Source organism: Lynx canadensis, chromosome D1 (genome assembly GCF_007474595.2).
Source record: "Lynx canadensis isolate LIC74 chromosome D1, mLynCan4.pri.v2, whole genome shotgun sequence".
In the NCBI taxonomy this organism is placed as follows: domain Eukaryota; kingdom Metazoa; phylum Chordata; class Mammalia; order Carnivora; family Felidae; genus Lynx; species Lynx canadensis.
In genome coordinates, this window is record NC_044312.2 from 66,191,751 (window position 1) to 66,205,990 (window position 14,240).

General features: G+C 36.2%; 1 protein-coding gene and 1 non-coding gene across 2 annotated transcripts in view; both read left to right on the plus strand.

Annotated features, from left to right (window-relative positions):
• The window catches only part of IPO7 (importin 7), a 47,629-nt gene that overhangs the window by 21,907 nt on the left and 11,482 nt on the right, over positions 1–14,240 (plus strand). Inside the window, exons 7-16 of the mRNA XM_030331302.2 lie at positions 2,899–2,993; positions 3,322–3,406; positions 6,053–6,187; positions 6,821–6,920; positions 8,390–8,466; positions 8,617–8,733; positions 11,053–11,142; positions 11,556–11,721; positions 11,874–12,034; positions 13,836–13,964. Coding sequence (XP_030187162.1) covers positions 2,899–2,993; positions 3,322–3,406; positions 6,053–6,187; positions 6,821–6,920; positions 8,390–8,466; positions 8,617–8,733; positions 11,053–11,142; positions 11,556–11,721; positions 11,874–12,034; positions 13,836–13,964 — 1,155 coding nt within the window. The remainder of the gene's footprint in view (positions 1–2,898; positions 2,994–3,321; positions 3,407–6,052; positions 6,188–6,820; positions 6,921–8,389; positions 8,467–8,616; positions 8,734–11,052; positions 11,143–11,555; positions 11,722–11,873; positions 12,035–13,835; positions 13,965–14,240) is intronic.
• LOC115526632 lies at positions 11,291–11,474 on the plus strand. Its single transcript, XR_003972681.1, has one exon. It is a non-coding gene; the product is annotated as a small nucleolar RNA SNORA23 (small nucleolar RNA).

The following is a 14,240-nucleotide window of genomic DNA, read 5'->3' on the forward strand; positions in this document are numbered from 1 at the left end:
TTTTAACTGATCTTTCCTGTAAATTTTTTAAGAGTTTATATAATTCATAATACAAATTATTCTAGATGGAGAGACCACTTTGTTTACATATGTGCATATACTAAGTAAAAAATTATAAAGGGTTAGTTCATGTATTATTATTCAGGTACGTATATATATCTCTTTATCTTTATTCTTCTGTTTCTTTTCAGTATTTATTAATATTAAAAATCTTATTTAGGTTTTATTTTATTTAACTAAACTCTACACCCAGAGGTGGGGGTCAGACTCATGACTTTAAGATCAAGAGTCGCACACTCTTCATCACCTCACATAGTTACAAAATTCTTTTCTTATGATAAGAATTTTAAAGATCTACTCTCTTAGCAACCTTCAAGTATACAGTACAGTATTGTTAACTATAGTCAGTATGCGGAACATTACATATCTAGAACTTCTTTATCTTATAATTGACAGTTTATATTTTTTGACTACCTTCTTAAATTTACGATGGTAATCATTTCACAATATATGCATATATCAAATCATTGTGTTATACATGTTAAGTTAATACAATGTTATATAAACTATGTATAATTTTAAAAGACACTCATTGTTAGATTTTAACCTATTAATTTACCAGACACTTATGAACCAGGGGAAGAATTTGGCAAATTAGTAAAACTTTGTAAGTTAGTTACATTACTTGTTTTTTTAAATAACAACTTTATAGAGATAAAGCCCACAGGCCGTAAAATTCACCTTTTCAAAGTATACGATTCAGTGATTTTTAGTACAGAAAGAATTGTCCAGCTGTGTTTTTAATTTAATCACAATTTTAAAAATAACAGCTATATTTCTTTATAATCTAGTTCTCTAGAGAGGTAGGGGAATTCATAAGTCCCAAATACATAAAATGTTTTTAGTGTTCTTACATACCTTATTTAATCCTCAAAAAATCCCTCTGAATTTATTTTTAAAAATTTTTTTTAATGTTTATTTTTGAGAGAGAGAGAGCGCACGCATGAACGGAAGAGGGGCAGAGAGAGAGAGAGAGAGAGACAGAATCCGAAGCAGACTCCAGGCTCTGAGCTGTCAGCACTGAGCCCGATGCGGGGCTTGAACTCAACTGTGAGATCATGACCTGAGCCGAAGTAGCACACTTAACCGACTGAGCCACCCAGGCGCCCCTCTGGATTTATTTTAAATAGAGACCTAGGGGCGCCTGGGTGGCGCAGTCGGTTAAGCGTCCGACTTCAGCCAGGTCACGATCTCGCGCTCCGTGAGTTCGAGCCCCGCGTCAGGCTCTGGGCTGATGGCTCAGAGCCTGGAGCCTGTTTCCGATTCTGTGTCTGCCTCTCTCTCTGCCCCTCCCCCGTTCATGCTCTGTCTCTCTCTGTCCCAAAAATAAATAAACGTTGAAAAAAAAAATTTTTAAATAGAGACCTAGAAGGGTTATGTAATTTATCCAAAATAATTTTATTAGTGGCATAAGTGAGACCAACCTCGTGTTCTGTGGTTTATCGCTTAAATTTTTATCTTAAAGAAAAAAAAAACCATGTAGAAGAAATAAATAGGACATTTCTCCCACTCTGCAGGAAACTGTACACATTTAATAGGTACAACATATAATTTTGTTTATTTATTTTGAGAGAGAGAGAGCATGGGCAGAGAGATTGAGGGAGAGAGAATCCCAAGCAGGCTTCACGCTATCAGTGCAGAGCCTGAAGCAGGGCTCAGTCTCACAAACCATGAGATCATAATCTGAGCCTAAATGAGTTAGATGCTTAACCCCTTGAGCCACCCAGGCACCCCTATAATTTTTACTTTTTATTTAATTTTTCATTTTGATTTTAGAAAGCATGAGAGGGGGAGAGAGAAAGAGAATGAATCTTAAGCAGGCTCCACACTGAGCGTGGAGCCCGACATGGCGCTTGATCCCACAACCCTGGGATCAAGACCTAAGCTGAAATCCAAGAGTCAGTTGCTCAACCCACTGAGCCACCCAGGAGCCCCACAAAATATAATTTTAAAATTTTCATTTATATACTCTGTACTTTTTGGGTATAATTTATAAATATGCACATACTATAAATAAATATCCCAGTGAGTTAGCAGTTATATGTATCCATGTAATCACCTAAAATATTTGCTGGTAGTTAGCTTTAGTCATTCCTACCATTACCATTCTTATTTATGGCACCATAGATTAGTTTTGCCTGTACTAGAACTTAATAAAAGTAATTATTTGTATTTACCTTCTTTTGCATAATGTATTTATGGTATGTATTCATGTTGTGTGGTAATAGTTTGTTTCTTATGTATTCATGTTGTATTGTAGTAGTTTGTTCTTTTTTATTACCAAGTAATATTTTGTTGTGTGGATATACTACAATTATGTATTCATTCACAAGTTGAGGGACATCTGGGTGGTTTCAGGATTTTAGTAGTACAAATGAAGCTGCTATGAATGTGTTCACAGAAATCTTATAATCACAAATTTTCATTTTTCTTGAGTAAATAGTCTCTAAGACTACCTCCAATCTCTAGACTATTTACAACTGAATAACCATGAGTAACACTGTTCTTACTTTAGAAACATTTCATGTTACCTTTTAGAGAACTTTACCCAAATTTGACTTAAGAAAACTGGAAATTGAGGGGCACATGGGTGGCTCAGTCAGTTAAGCGTCCGACTCTTGATTTCAGCTCAAGTCATGATACTATGGTTTGTGAGTTAGAGCCCCACCCCAGGCCCGTTCTGACATCATGCAACCTGCTTGGGATTCTCTCTCTGCCGCTCTCTCATTCTCTCAAAATAAATAAATAAACTAAAAAAAAAAAAAAAAAAAAAAAAGACTTATTTAAAAAAAATCTATCTCGTTATTTATTTATTTTTAAATAAATATCTCTTTAAAGGAAACACTTCAAGTTGAAGAAGATGATAGACCTGAGTTACCATGGTGGAAATGTAAGAAGTGGGCTTTACATATCTTAGCAAGGCTTTTTGAAAGGTAAGTTTCTCTCAGTATATGAGGATTTAAGTTTATTTTTTCAAGCACTTGGTTTTATAAGTGTTGATATATAAAGCAATATAGAGAAACAGTGTGGGGGCACCTGGGTGGCTCAGTCAGTTTAGCATCTGACTCTTGATTTCAGCTCATTTGGTGGGATCAAGCCCTGCTTTGGGCTCCATGCTGACAGCAGGGAGCCTGCTTGGGATTCTCTCCCTTTTTCCGCCTACCCCTGCATGCGCACATGCTCTCTCTCCCTCCCTCTCAAACATTAAAAAAAAAAAAAAAAGAAAGAAAGAAACTGGGTGTTTTAATAATGTTTTTTTAGATATGGAAGCCCTGGCAATGTTTCCAAGGAGTATAATGAATTTGCTGAAGTATTTCTGAAGGCATTTGCAGTTGGTGTCCAGCAGGTAAGTCTAAGAATTTTTCTAAGTTGAAACATGGCATTATTGGGTTAATTTCTGTCTTGCTTTTCATAGTTCATTGGTATCCAAAACTGCATGAACTCTGTAGCAGTTGTCATTTTTGGTCTTAGGTGTTTACTATTCTCTTTAACTTTTTGAGAACCTCAACAAACTTCTATTTATGTGAGTTATACCTAGTGGTATTTATCATATTAGAAATTAAAATTTAAGAGTTAATTCATTTAAAAATAATAAACTTCTTATATATTAACACACAATACATGTTTGTTTTTTTTTTAATAACTGTTCCCCAAATGAAAAGTTTTTAGCAAAAAGAAATGGCATTGTTAAACATTTTTACTAATATTTTTAATGTCTGGCTTAAGAAAAGACAGCTATATACTCATCTACCTATGTAATCAGTCTTTTGTTTTGGTGGACATAAATAACTGTGGCATGGACTCAGAGATAAGTTGGAAAAGGAAAGGCTTTTTTTTTTTTAAGTTTATGTATTTATTTTTGAGAGAGAGTATGAGCATGGGAGAGAGAGAGAGAATGAATCCTAAACAGGCTCAGCACTGTCAGTGCAGGGCTTGAATTTAAAAACCATGAGATCACGACCTGAGCTGAAGTCAGAGTCAGAATTTAACCAACTGAGCCACCCAGGTACCCTGGAAAGAATGTTTTAATAGACTTTCACATAGTTGTGGAAATTCTTTGATAACCACATCAAAATTTGATAGTGGTAGTTTCTCTCTCTCTCTCTCTCTCTCTTTTTAAGTAAACTCTACACCCAACCTGGGGCTTGAACTCACGAGTCCAAGATCAAGAGTTACATGTTCTATAGACTGAGCCAGCCAGGTGTCCCAAGTGGTAGTTTCTTAAAGGTTAATTGCAGTATAATGTTTGTAAGAACAAATATTTTGTATTCTGTTACATTAACACCTGTTGATCTATATTGCACTTTATTTTTTAATATATGAAATTTATTGTCAAATTGGTTTCCATACAACACCGAGTGCTCATCCCAAAAGATGCCCTCTTCAATACCCATCACCCACCCACCTCTCCCTCCCACCCCTATATTGCACTTTAAATGGATCTTTTATCCATACATGATTTTGTAACATACAGTCATTTGGAAAATTGAGTTAATGAAGATTTTCCAAATGTTAATACATTGCATTATTCATATTAAAAAGCAATTACAGGGACTCTTGGATGGCCCAGTTGCTTAGGCGTCTGACTCTTGATTTTCGCTCAGGTCACGATCTCAACAGTTCCTGAGATCGAGCCCCTTGTCAGGCTCTGCACTGACAGCTCAGAGCCTGCTTGGGATTCTCTCTCCCCCTCATTCTGCCCCTCCCCCACTGACACGGTTTCTCTCAAAATAAATAAATAAACATTAAAGAAAAATAAAAAATCACATTAACTATTATCACCACTGATGTTATTAGAAATATCTTTAAATATTGGAAAGCTGATTAAATAGATCTAAGTGTTTAGGTATAAGATTTTGAGAATTCTAATTTTTGTTTGAAAGCTTAGATTTTAGCACCAGGAATGTATTTTTGGTTATTTTCCTTGAAGGGAAAAGGCACTTTTTATTCATTTTTGAGGAAAGATACACAAGTCTAAATTTTTTTTTTTTTTTTTTCAACGTTTATTTATTTTTGGGACAGAGAGAGACAGAGCATGAACGGGGGAGGGGCAGAGAGAGAGGGAGACACAGAATCGGAAACAGGCTCCAGGCTCTGAGCCATCAGCCCAGAGCCTGACGCGGGGCTCGAACTCAGGGACCGCGAGATCGTGACCTGGCTGAAGTCGGACGCTTAACCGACTGCGCCACCCAGGCGCCCCTACACAAGTCTAAATAACCACAATTTGTCAGGTTTTCTTTCAAGTATATGGTGGTGTTTGATGGGAAAAGCTATTACTTATTTCATGTTTTCTTCCAACCCCTGTACTTTGGTATGTAGCAAAAGTGCTACACATATACTCCTCATTTAATAATATTTATATTTCTGATTCATTAAGAGTGTTCTTAAGGAGAGGTTTTTCTGCATTTAATATGGCTATAAAGAGTATGACAGCTGCTTGTACACTTTGGTGCCTGCCACTGCTTTATTCATGTTAGGCACCAGAAGTTTTGCCACCATTGCTTTTGTACCATCGATGTAGATGTCACACAGTAAAAAGGGCAAATGAAGTCTTAGCATTGTTATGAAAATAGTTTTGACCTCATAGGTCAATTGACCACTAGAGGTCTGTGGGCCAAATCTTGACAATATCAATTAGAATTAGAACTCATGGCAGACATGGTTTGGGCAAGGTTTTTCAGGGAGGTAACTAATAATGTTGGGCTGTCACAAAAGATTGTGATGTGTTCAGTAAGTAACCTATGATTTTCTCTTACTATACTTAATTGGAAACTGGTCCTTTGAAATAGTATTATTTCAGTTTGTTTATAGGAATACCTTGGGATTAAATATGGTTCTCTAATACATAATTTTAAAAATTCTTTTTAAAATATGGTTATTTTATAATGTGGATTTGGGTATTAAGATATGTGTGTCAGGTGTTTTGGCTGGCTTAGAAGTGGTTAAAATTTCTATTTAACTTTTGGTTTTTGCTCAAAAATTTTTTTCAAAGGTTTTATTAAAGGTATTATATCAGTACAAGGAGAAGCAATATATGGCTCCTCGAGTTTTACAGCAGACATTAAATTATATTAATCAAGGAGTTTCACATGCCCTCACCTGGAAGAATCTGAAGCCTCATATACAAGTAATAATTTTCTATCTGAAATGTTTTTCTGGAAAATATAATGGAAATAACATTAATTATCATAAATGTTGAAAAATGCATATTTTGTTGACTTATGTTAGTCTAGTTCTTTTAATTGTTTTGAGAGTATAGTAGGAATGAGACCATACCTTGACATAAACTTTTAAAAGGTACTTTTTTAATATTCAGAATTTTTTAAAATTTTAATTTAAAACTATTATCTTAAAGCTTGCCTTTAAATTCTTTTGGTTGGCTTAAGATTATAACATTTTAATTATATAATTTGGAGTAAGCAAAGGACTGCTTCACCAGATTAGTTTTGGGGATAATTAGCTTATATACTATTTCTATGAGTAATGTATTTGCTTTATTACAACTACAGGATTTGATGGACTAAAAGTTCATACTGTATTTTTCTCAGAATATTAATTGCTACCTATATACACATAAGTCTTATTTTATAATTACTTGTTTCACAAAGGGTAATAGTTGATCTGAGAATCATTACTAAAGTTTGATATTAAGCTTAAAATACATATTATAGGGTTGGTTTTGCTTTAGCACTTAAACAAAATTCGGGGTTTAAATTTGAAGACTGACTTAAGGTTACTTTTCTTAACTTTTAAATCGCAGGGCATTATCCAAGATGTTATTTTTCCCTTGATGTGCTATACAGATGCTGATGAGGAACTTTGGCAAGAAGATCCTTATGAATATATACGCATGAAGTTTGGTAAATTTTCACTTTCTTTGAAATAAAATGTCAGTAACTACGTTTGTATAATAAACCTAGGGGAGTTTTAAGGCCTCATCTTTGGTATGGTACTGAAAAATCTTTATAGACCCCCACTTTTTGGGGTCTTTTCATTAGTTATGGCATGATTGTCTGTCTTCCTTCCTTCCTTCCTTCCTTCCTTCCTTCCTTCCTTCCTTCCTTCCTTCCTACCTTTCTACCTTTCTACCTTTATTTATTTTATGAGAGACAGAGCATGAGCTGGGAAGGGGACAGAGAGAGAGGGGAAGTCACAGCTTCTGAAGCAGGCTCCAGGCTCCGAGCTGTCAGCACAGAGCCCGAAGCAGGGCTTGAACCCATGAACCATGAGATCATGACCTGAGCTGAAGTTGGCCACCCAACCAACTGAGCCACCCAGGCGCCCCCCCCCCACCTTTTTTTTTATGTTTGTTTATTTTTGAGAGAGAGGGAGACAGAATCCAAAGCAGGCTCCAGGCTCTGCGCTGTCAGCACAGAGCCCGACGCCGGGCTCAAATTCACAAACTGTGAGAACTGAGATCATGACCTGAAGCAAAGTCAGACAACTAACCACTTGAGCCACCCAGGCACCCCAATGATCTGCATTTTTAACAGACACAAATATAGTAGTGTTACTGAGTTACAGTTTGTGGATGTGTTTCTGGCATATGCCAGAATTGTTGCAAATTCAAGATTACACCTTTATACTAAGTGCCTAAACTATACTTTTGGATCTCATGTCAGTCATCATATGTGTGGGAATTGAGAAGATGCATATTGGAAGCTGTATCACATGGAGTCTCTGCATGGAACTAAGGAATTGTAATTTGGCTCATGTTGAGTATTCTTCTTCCTACCAAAATCTTTTGTATTTGCAGATTATTTTTTTGTGACCATATTGTGGAAATTCTCACATTTGTAGTGTTTTGTATTAAAGAAAATAATCACTAGGAGAAATTGATGGATTAACATTTTAATTTGTACAGAAAAGACATGAAATTAAGCTGTTGCAAAATTATGTAGGAATCTGGGTTCATTTTCATACCTTGCATGTAGATTTAGACAACTTTTTTATTTACTTATATCACAGAATCTTATTTTTATTGATTTTCAACCATTTAAGAATGTGAAAAACAATTCTTATGGGCAGTAGAAAGACAGTTGATGACCTGGATTTGGTCCAGGGTCATAGTTCGCCACCCTCATCTTGGAGATAAAGGAGATACAAAATGAGAGCGATTTGAAAGGCAGTGCTTATTTCTGCAAAGGTACTGTTGTAGCAAACTTCAAGGGACTTAAAAGTTAGCATTTAGAATAAACTTATCAGAATACCCATCTGACACCTTTTAAGGTCTGTTTTTTACAGAGCATCATTTGTAAATTTTGTGAAAATGTTTGTTGAAGAAATTGAAATTACTGGGTTTCGTATTAATTTTAAATTTATTCTTTAGATGTGTTTGAAGACTTCATTTCTCCTACTACCGCTGCCCAAACACTTTTGTTCACAGCTTGTAGCAAGAGGAAAGAGGTAGGTTGTTTAGGTAACTTTTGCTTTAATATTTAAAATTTGTTCAGGTGTATGCTCAGCTTTTAATGCTAGCCATGTAAGTCATTTTGTCTTTTTGTTTTTGTTAAGGATTGTTTGGAAATCACTTATTACTTTTCTTTTTTAATCTAGGTACTGCAAAAGACAATGGGATTTTGCTATCAGATTCTTACAGAACCGAATGCTGATCCTCGAAAAAAAGATGGAGCCCTGCATATGATTGGATCTTTAGCTGAAATACTTCTCAAGGTATTTCTTTTGTGTGCAAGTGATTTAGTAACAGTTTTATTGAGATACAATTCACATACCATAATGTCCACCCATTAGAGTGTATAATTCAGTGGGTTTTATTCACAGAGTTGTATAACCATCATCCCCAAAAGTGTTAGCAGTCACATTCCATTTTTTTCCAGAGCTTTCAGCCCTAGGCTACCCCTAATCTACTTTTTGTCTTCTGTACAGGTTTACCTATTTTGGACATTTCATGTAAAGGGAATGTGCTCAATTAGGAGTAGGGCTTTTTCAGTTAGCACAATATTTTCAAAGTTCATATTGTGGCCCGTGTCAGTACTTCATTCCTTTTTGTTGCCAAATAATGTTCCATTGTATTGATATACCACATTGTATTTATCCATTCATCAATGGATGGACATTTGTATTGTTTCCATTTGAAGCTGTGATCATTTATATACACGTTTTTGTGTGCATGTAATATTTTTACTTCTCTTGGGTAATACATCCCTAGGATTCAAATTGCTGTCATATTTTGAGAAAGTGCCAGACTGTTTTCTGAAGTGGTGTATCATTTTATATTTTTATCAGCCATGTATGAGGGTTCCAGTTTCTATGTCCTCACTGATTCTTAGCAATCTTTTTTATTATAGCCATCCTAGTTGGTGTCAAATGATATTTCATTGTGGTTTTGATTTCCATTTCCCTGATGACTAACAACATTGAGAATCTTTTTTGATGTACTTATTGGCCATTGTTTATCTTCTTTGGAGATATTTTCAAATTCTTCACCTACTTTTAACTGGATTGTCTTTTCATTGTTGAATTATTAAGAGTTCTTTGTATATTCTAAATACTAGATGGTTTTTATAATGATTTGCAGGTATTTCTGCCATTTTGTGGGTTATCACTTTACTTGATGCCCTTTGAAGTACAAGTTTTAATATGATTTTGAAATTATGTCCAGTTAATATTTTCTTTTGCTGCTTATGCTGAAGATACTTCTTTTTGTAGGAGTTATTTTCATATTGCAAGGTAATTGTAAAATAGTGGGGTTTTCTCTTTGAAAAATTTATCTTTTAAGGAAATTTATAAACATGAATGTATCCATTTGCAACTTAGGAACATCATGCTTTTTGTGACATAAATTTTCTAGTAAATAATGACCCTGGGTTACAGGAACCTTGTTCCATGTCACCATTTGTAGGTATATTTTGTGTATTTTTCAGCTTTTCTATATCTGTCTATCCATCCTTCTGTTAGTTTATAAATTAAAGACAATGGTTATTTGTTGTATGGAAGGCTGGGAATCTTGAGTGAGTGATCTTGGCAAGTTCAGATTTTTCTGTCTTTTTATTTTTAGGTAATTTTAGACTCACTGAAAAATTGCAAAAATAGTTCTCATTACTCTTCCCTAATGTTACCTACCATCTTAGATAGCCATCCACAGTTCTCACAACCAGGAAATTAATGTTGCTGGGATACTATTCACTAATCTTACAGACCCCTTTCATGTTTTGCAAGAATTCCCTCTAATGTCCTTTTTTCTGGTCCATGACCAGTCCAGGATCCCACATTGCATTTAGTTCCCATGTCTTAGTCTTCAGTTCTTGAAGTGTTTATTAGTTTTTAATGTTGATGTAATATGCAATTCCAGGAACTCTTAAAAGCTTGTTACCACTTAGAAAAGACCCTACTTTAAGACTAATGAGAGTCTTTTTAGATATCCAGATTACCTTGAAAGCAAGGTCTTTTCTCAGTGTATGTTATATTCCTTTAGAACTTTTCCAGAGAGGTTTTTTTCATTGTGATAGTTATTATAAGGTAAGGAATAAAATTAACCACACTTCCATCCTTCAAACATAATTACTGTTAAGATTTGGTGTAATTGTTTTCTAAGTAAATGAGGTAAAAAGATGAAAGAAAAGGTATTCTGTGTTTTTTGATGGTTACGTTTGAGAATGAGAAAATTAGATATTGATACTGAGGTACAAAGAATCAGAATAAATGTATGGTTTGACATCAGTAGTGATTTTTTTTTTTTATAAATTTTGTTTTTCAACGTTTTTTATTTATTTTTGGGACAGAGAGAGACAGAGCATGAACGGGGGAGGGGCAGAGAGAGAGGGAGACACAGAATCGGAAACAGGCTCCAGGCTCTGAGCCATCAGCCCAGAGCCTGACGCGGGGCTCGAACTCACGGACCGCGAGATCGTGACCTGGCTGAAGTTGGACGCTTAACCGACTGCGCCAACCCAGGCGCCCTGGTATTTATTTGGTATTTAAGATGATTACATTTGGAATTCTTTCAAAAATAATTGTTGTTTATATTGACAGAAAAAGATCTACAAAGATCAGATGGAATACATGTTGCAGAATCACGTATTCCCTCTCTTCAGCAGTGAACTAGGCTATATGAGAGCGAGGGTATGTGTTAAAGCTGTATTAATTTATACATTTTTGTCTTGTAATGAATAACTGCTTATGTGGACTTTTATGTGGAAACTTTTTAATGCTCACCTTAAAAGCCATATTTCATGTTAGACTTCTGTTTCATGTAAGTATTTAAATGGCTGATATAATGTGTGCATAGTTTTCATCTGTGTCTGATAGCAGTGTCTGCCTGTGTTTTGCATTCAGATCTTGCTATCCACACAAACATCATGCAGCCAAAGAGTAAGTTGGGATCATAGTACTGGTCTAGTGTTGTCTCTTTGGACATCTCTACCACTGGCCAGCCTCCAGATTCCCACACAAAAAACTTTGGGAATAGAGGTACTGTAGCTTGTGGCAATTTAATATAGGATATCTATAGTAACTCATTGCATTTTTTTAAAAAGGCTTGCTGGGTCCTTCACTACTTTTGTGAAGTGAAGTTCAAAAGTGACCAGAATCTGCAAACGGCCTTAGAGCTGACTCGAAGATGTCTGATAGATGATAGGGAAATGCCTGTGAAAGTGGAAGCTGCCATTGCACTTCAAGTGTTGATCAGCAATCAAGAAAAGGGTAAAGGATTTTATCTCAAAAATAGTACAGTGTTTTTATACATAATTGTACAAGGCATCTTAGGAACTTGATACCTTGTGAAGGTGCCTATGTTTATTCTTTGATATATATAAGGTTTTAAGGAGTTTTGTTTCCAATTTTTTTTCTCACAGCTAAAGAATATATCACGCCATTCATCAGACCTGTAATGCAGGCTCTTCTTCATATTATAAGAGAAACAGAAAATGATGATCTTACCAATGTAATTCAGAAAATGATCTGCGAGTATAGTGAAGAAGTTACTCCTATTGCAGTAGAAATGACACAGCATTTGGTATGTTTTTTTGAACCAATCACTTATTCATTACTTACAACAAATATTTTCAGAGTGTACTGTGTATCAGGTAGTGTTCTAAGCCTCTGACATATATTTAGGCTCATTTAGTACTTTCACAGTCCTATGTGAAGAATATTCCTTTTTTTTTTTTTTTTTTTTTTTTTTTAAGTTTATTGTGAGAAAGAGACTGCAAGCAGGGTAGGGACAGAGAGAGAAGGAGAGAGAATCCCAAGCAGGCTCTGCGGTGTCAGTGCAGAACCCAACGTGGGGCTCGAACCCATGAACCATGAGATCATGACCTGAGCTGAGATCAAGAATCTGTTCTTAACCAACCGATCCACCCAGGCGCCCCAGGAATATTCCTAACTGAGAGAAGGTGTGAACTATTAAAAGGTTAAGTAACTTGCCAAAGCTAGAACGGTGGATCTGGGATTCACCCTTCAAGTGTACACCTCCACAACACACTGGGGTGGGGGGGGTGTTTTTCTTTTTTTTTTTCCCAAGTCTATTTATTTTGAGAGAGAGATAGCATGAGTTAGAGAGAGGGAGAGAGAGAATCTCCAGCAGGCTCTGCACTGGCAGTGCAGTACTTGAATACCATGGAGCTTGAACCCACAGAGCTGTGAGATCATGACCTGAGCCAAAACCAAGAGTTAGACACTCAACTAACTGAACCACCCAGGCACACCCCTCCCCCCTTTTAAAAATATTTTGGAGATTGAGAGTGTGAGTGGGGGAGAGGGGCAGAGGGAGAGAGACAATGCCAAGCAGGCTACACGTTGAGGGTGGACTCAATCCCACGACCCTGGACTCATGACCTCAGCCAAAAAGAAATCAAGAGTCAGACACTTGGGGTGCCTGGGTGGCTCAGTTGATTAGGTGTCCAACTCTTGATTTCAGCTCAGGTCATAATCTCGTGGTTCGTGGGTTCAAGCCCCGGGTCAGGCTCTGTGCTGACAACATGGAGCCTGCTTGGGATTCTATCTCCCTCTCTCTCTGCCCCTCCCACGCACATGTGCATGGTGCGCACGTGCTCTCTCTCTCTCTCTCTTTCAAAAGTAAATAAACATTAATAAAAAGAAAAGTCAGACATTCAACAGACTGTGTCCCCTAGGCACCCTGTGCATTATTAGCTATGACTCCACCCTTTACTTCCAGAAGTTTCTTTGAAAATGATGGAATTTTATAACAAAAAACCTTGATTAATATACCTGTATCTGGGCATTGTTGAATGTTAGCCAGTAAAATTAATAAAAATACTCATAATATTAAGCACTTTCTATGCCTTGCCTCTTTTTTTTTTTTTTTTAATTTTTTTTTTTTTCAACGTTTATTTATTTTTGGGACAGAGAGAGACAGAGCATGAATGGGGGAGGGGCAGAGAGAGAGGGAGACACAGAATCGGAAACAGGCTCCAGGCTCTGAGCCATCAGCCCAGAGCCTGACACGGGGCTCAAACTCACGGACCGCGAGATCGTGACCTGGCTGAAGTCGGACGCTTAACCGACTGCGCCACCCAGGCGCCCCAGCCTTGCCTCTTTTAATCCTCACAGTTCTCTATCATAAATTTCTCAAATGAGATGTTAGGACTAACAGGTCAAGTAACTTTAAGATCACCTACTCAATGGCAGAGCCATTTGTTTGATTGTAGAGCCAGGCTCTTAATTATTATTAACCAGTTTGGTGATATTGATTGGTTTTTCTGTCCCAGTGAGAACATTTTAAAAATGAAGTTTTAGACCAAAATGTGTTTATACTGCTTTAATGGTAAGCCTAAGTTATATTCTTTTGAACCTAGGCAATGACATTTAATCAGGTAATCCAGACTGGGCCAGATGAAGAAGGAAGTGATGACAAAGCAGTTACTGCTATGGGAATCCTGAATACCATTGACACACTTCTTAGTGTAGTTGAAGATCATAAAGAGGTAAGAAAATGATCCAGTGTTACAAGGTTTTGATTCAGGTTTTAGGGAATTTAGAGCCATTCTTCAACTGTACTACTGCTTTTGTTTATTAATTATGATATACTACACATAACATAAAATTTACCATCTTAGCCATTTTTAAGTAAATAGTTCAGTGGTTTTAAGCACACATTGTTGTGCTACCATTACCATCATCTTTCAAGTTTTCTTCTTACACAGTTATCTTTTGGAAAGAGAATTGTAATCATGAATTTTTTTCTAATGAAATAATTTGGG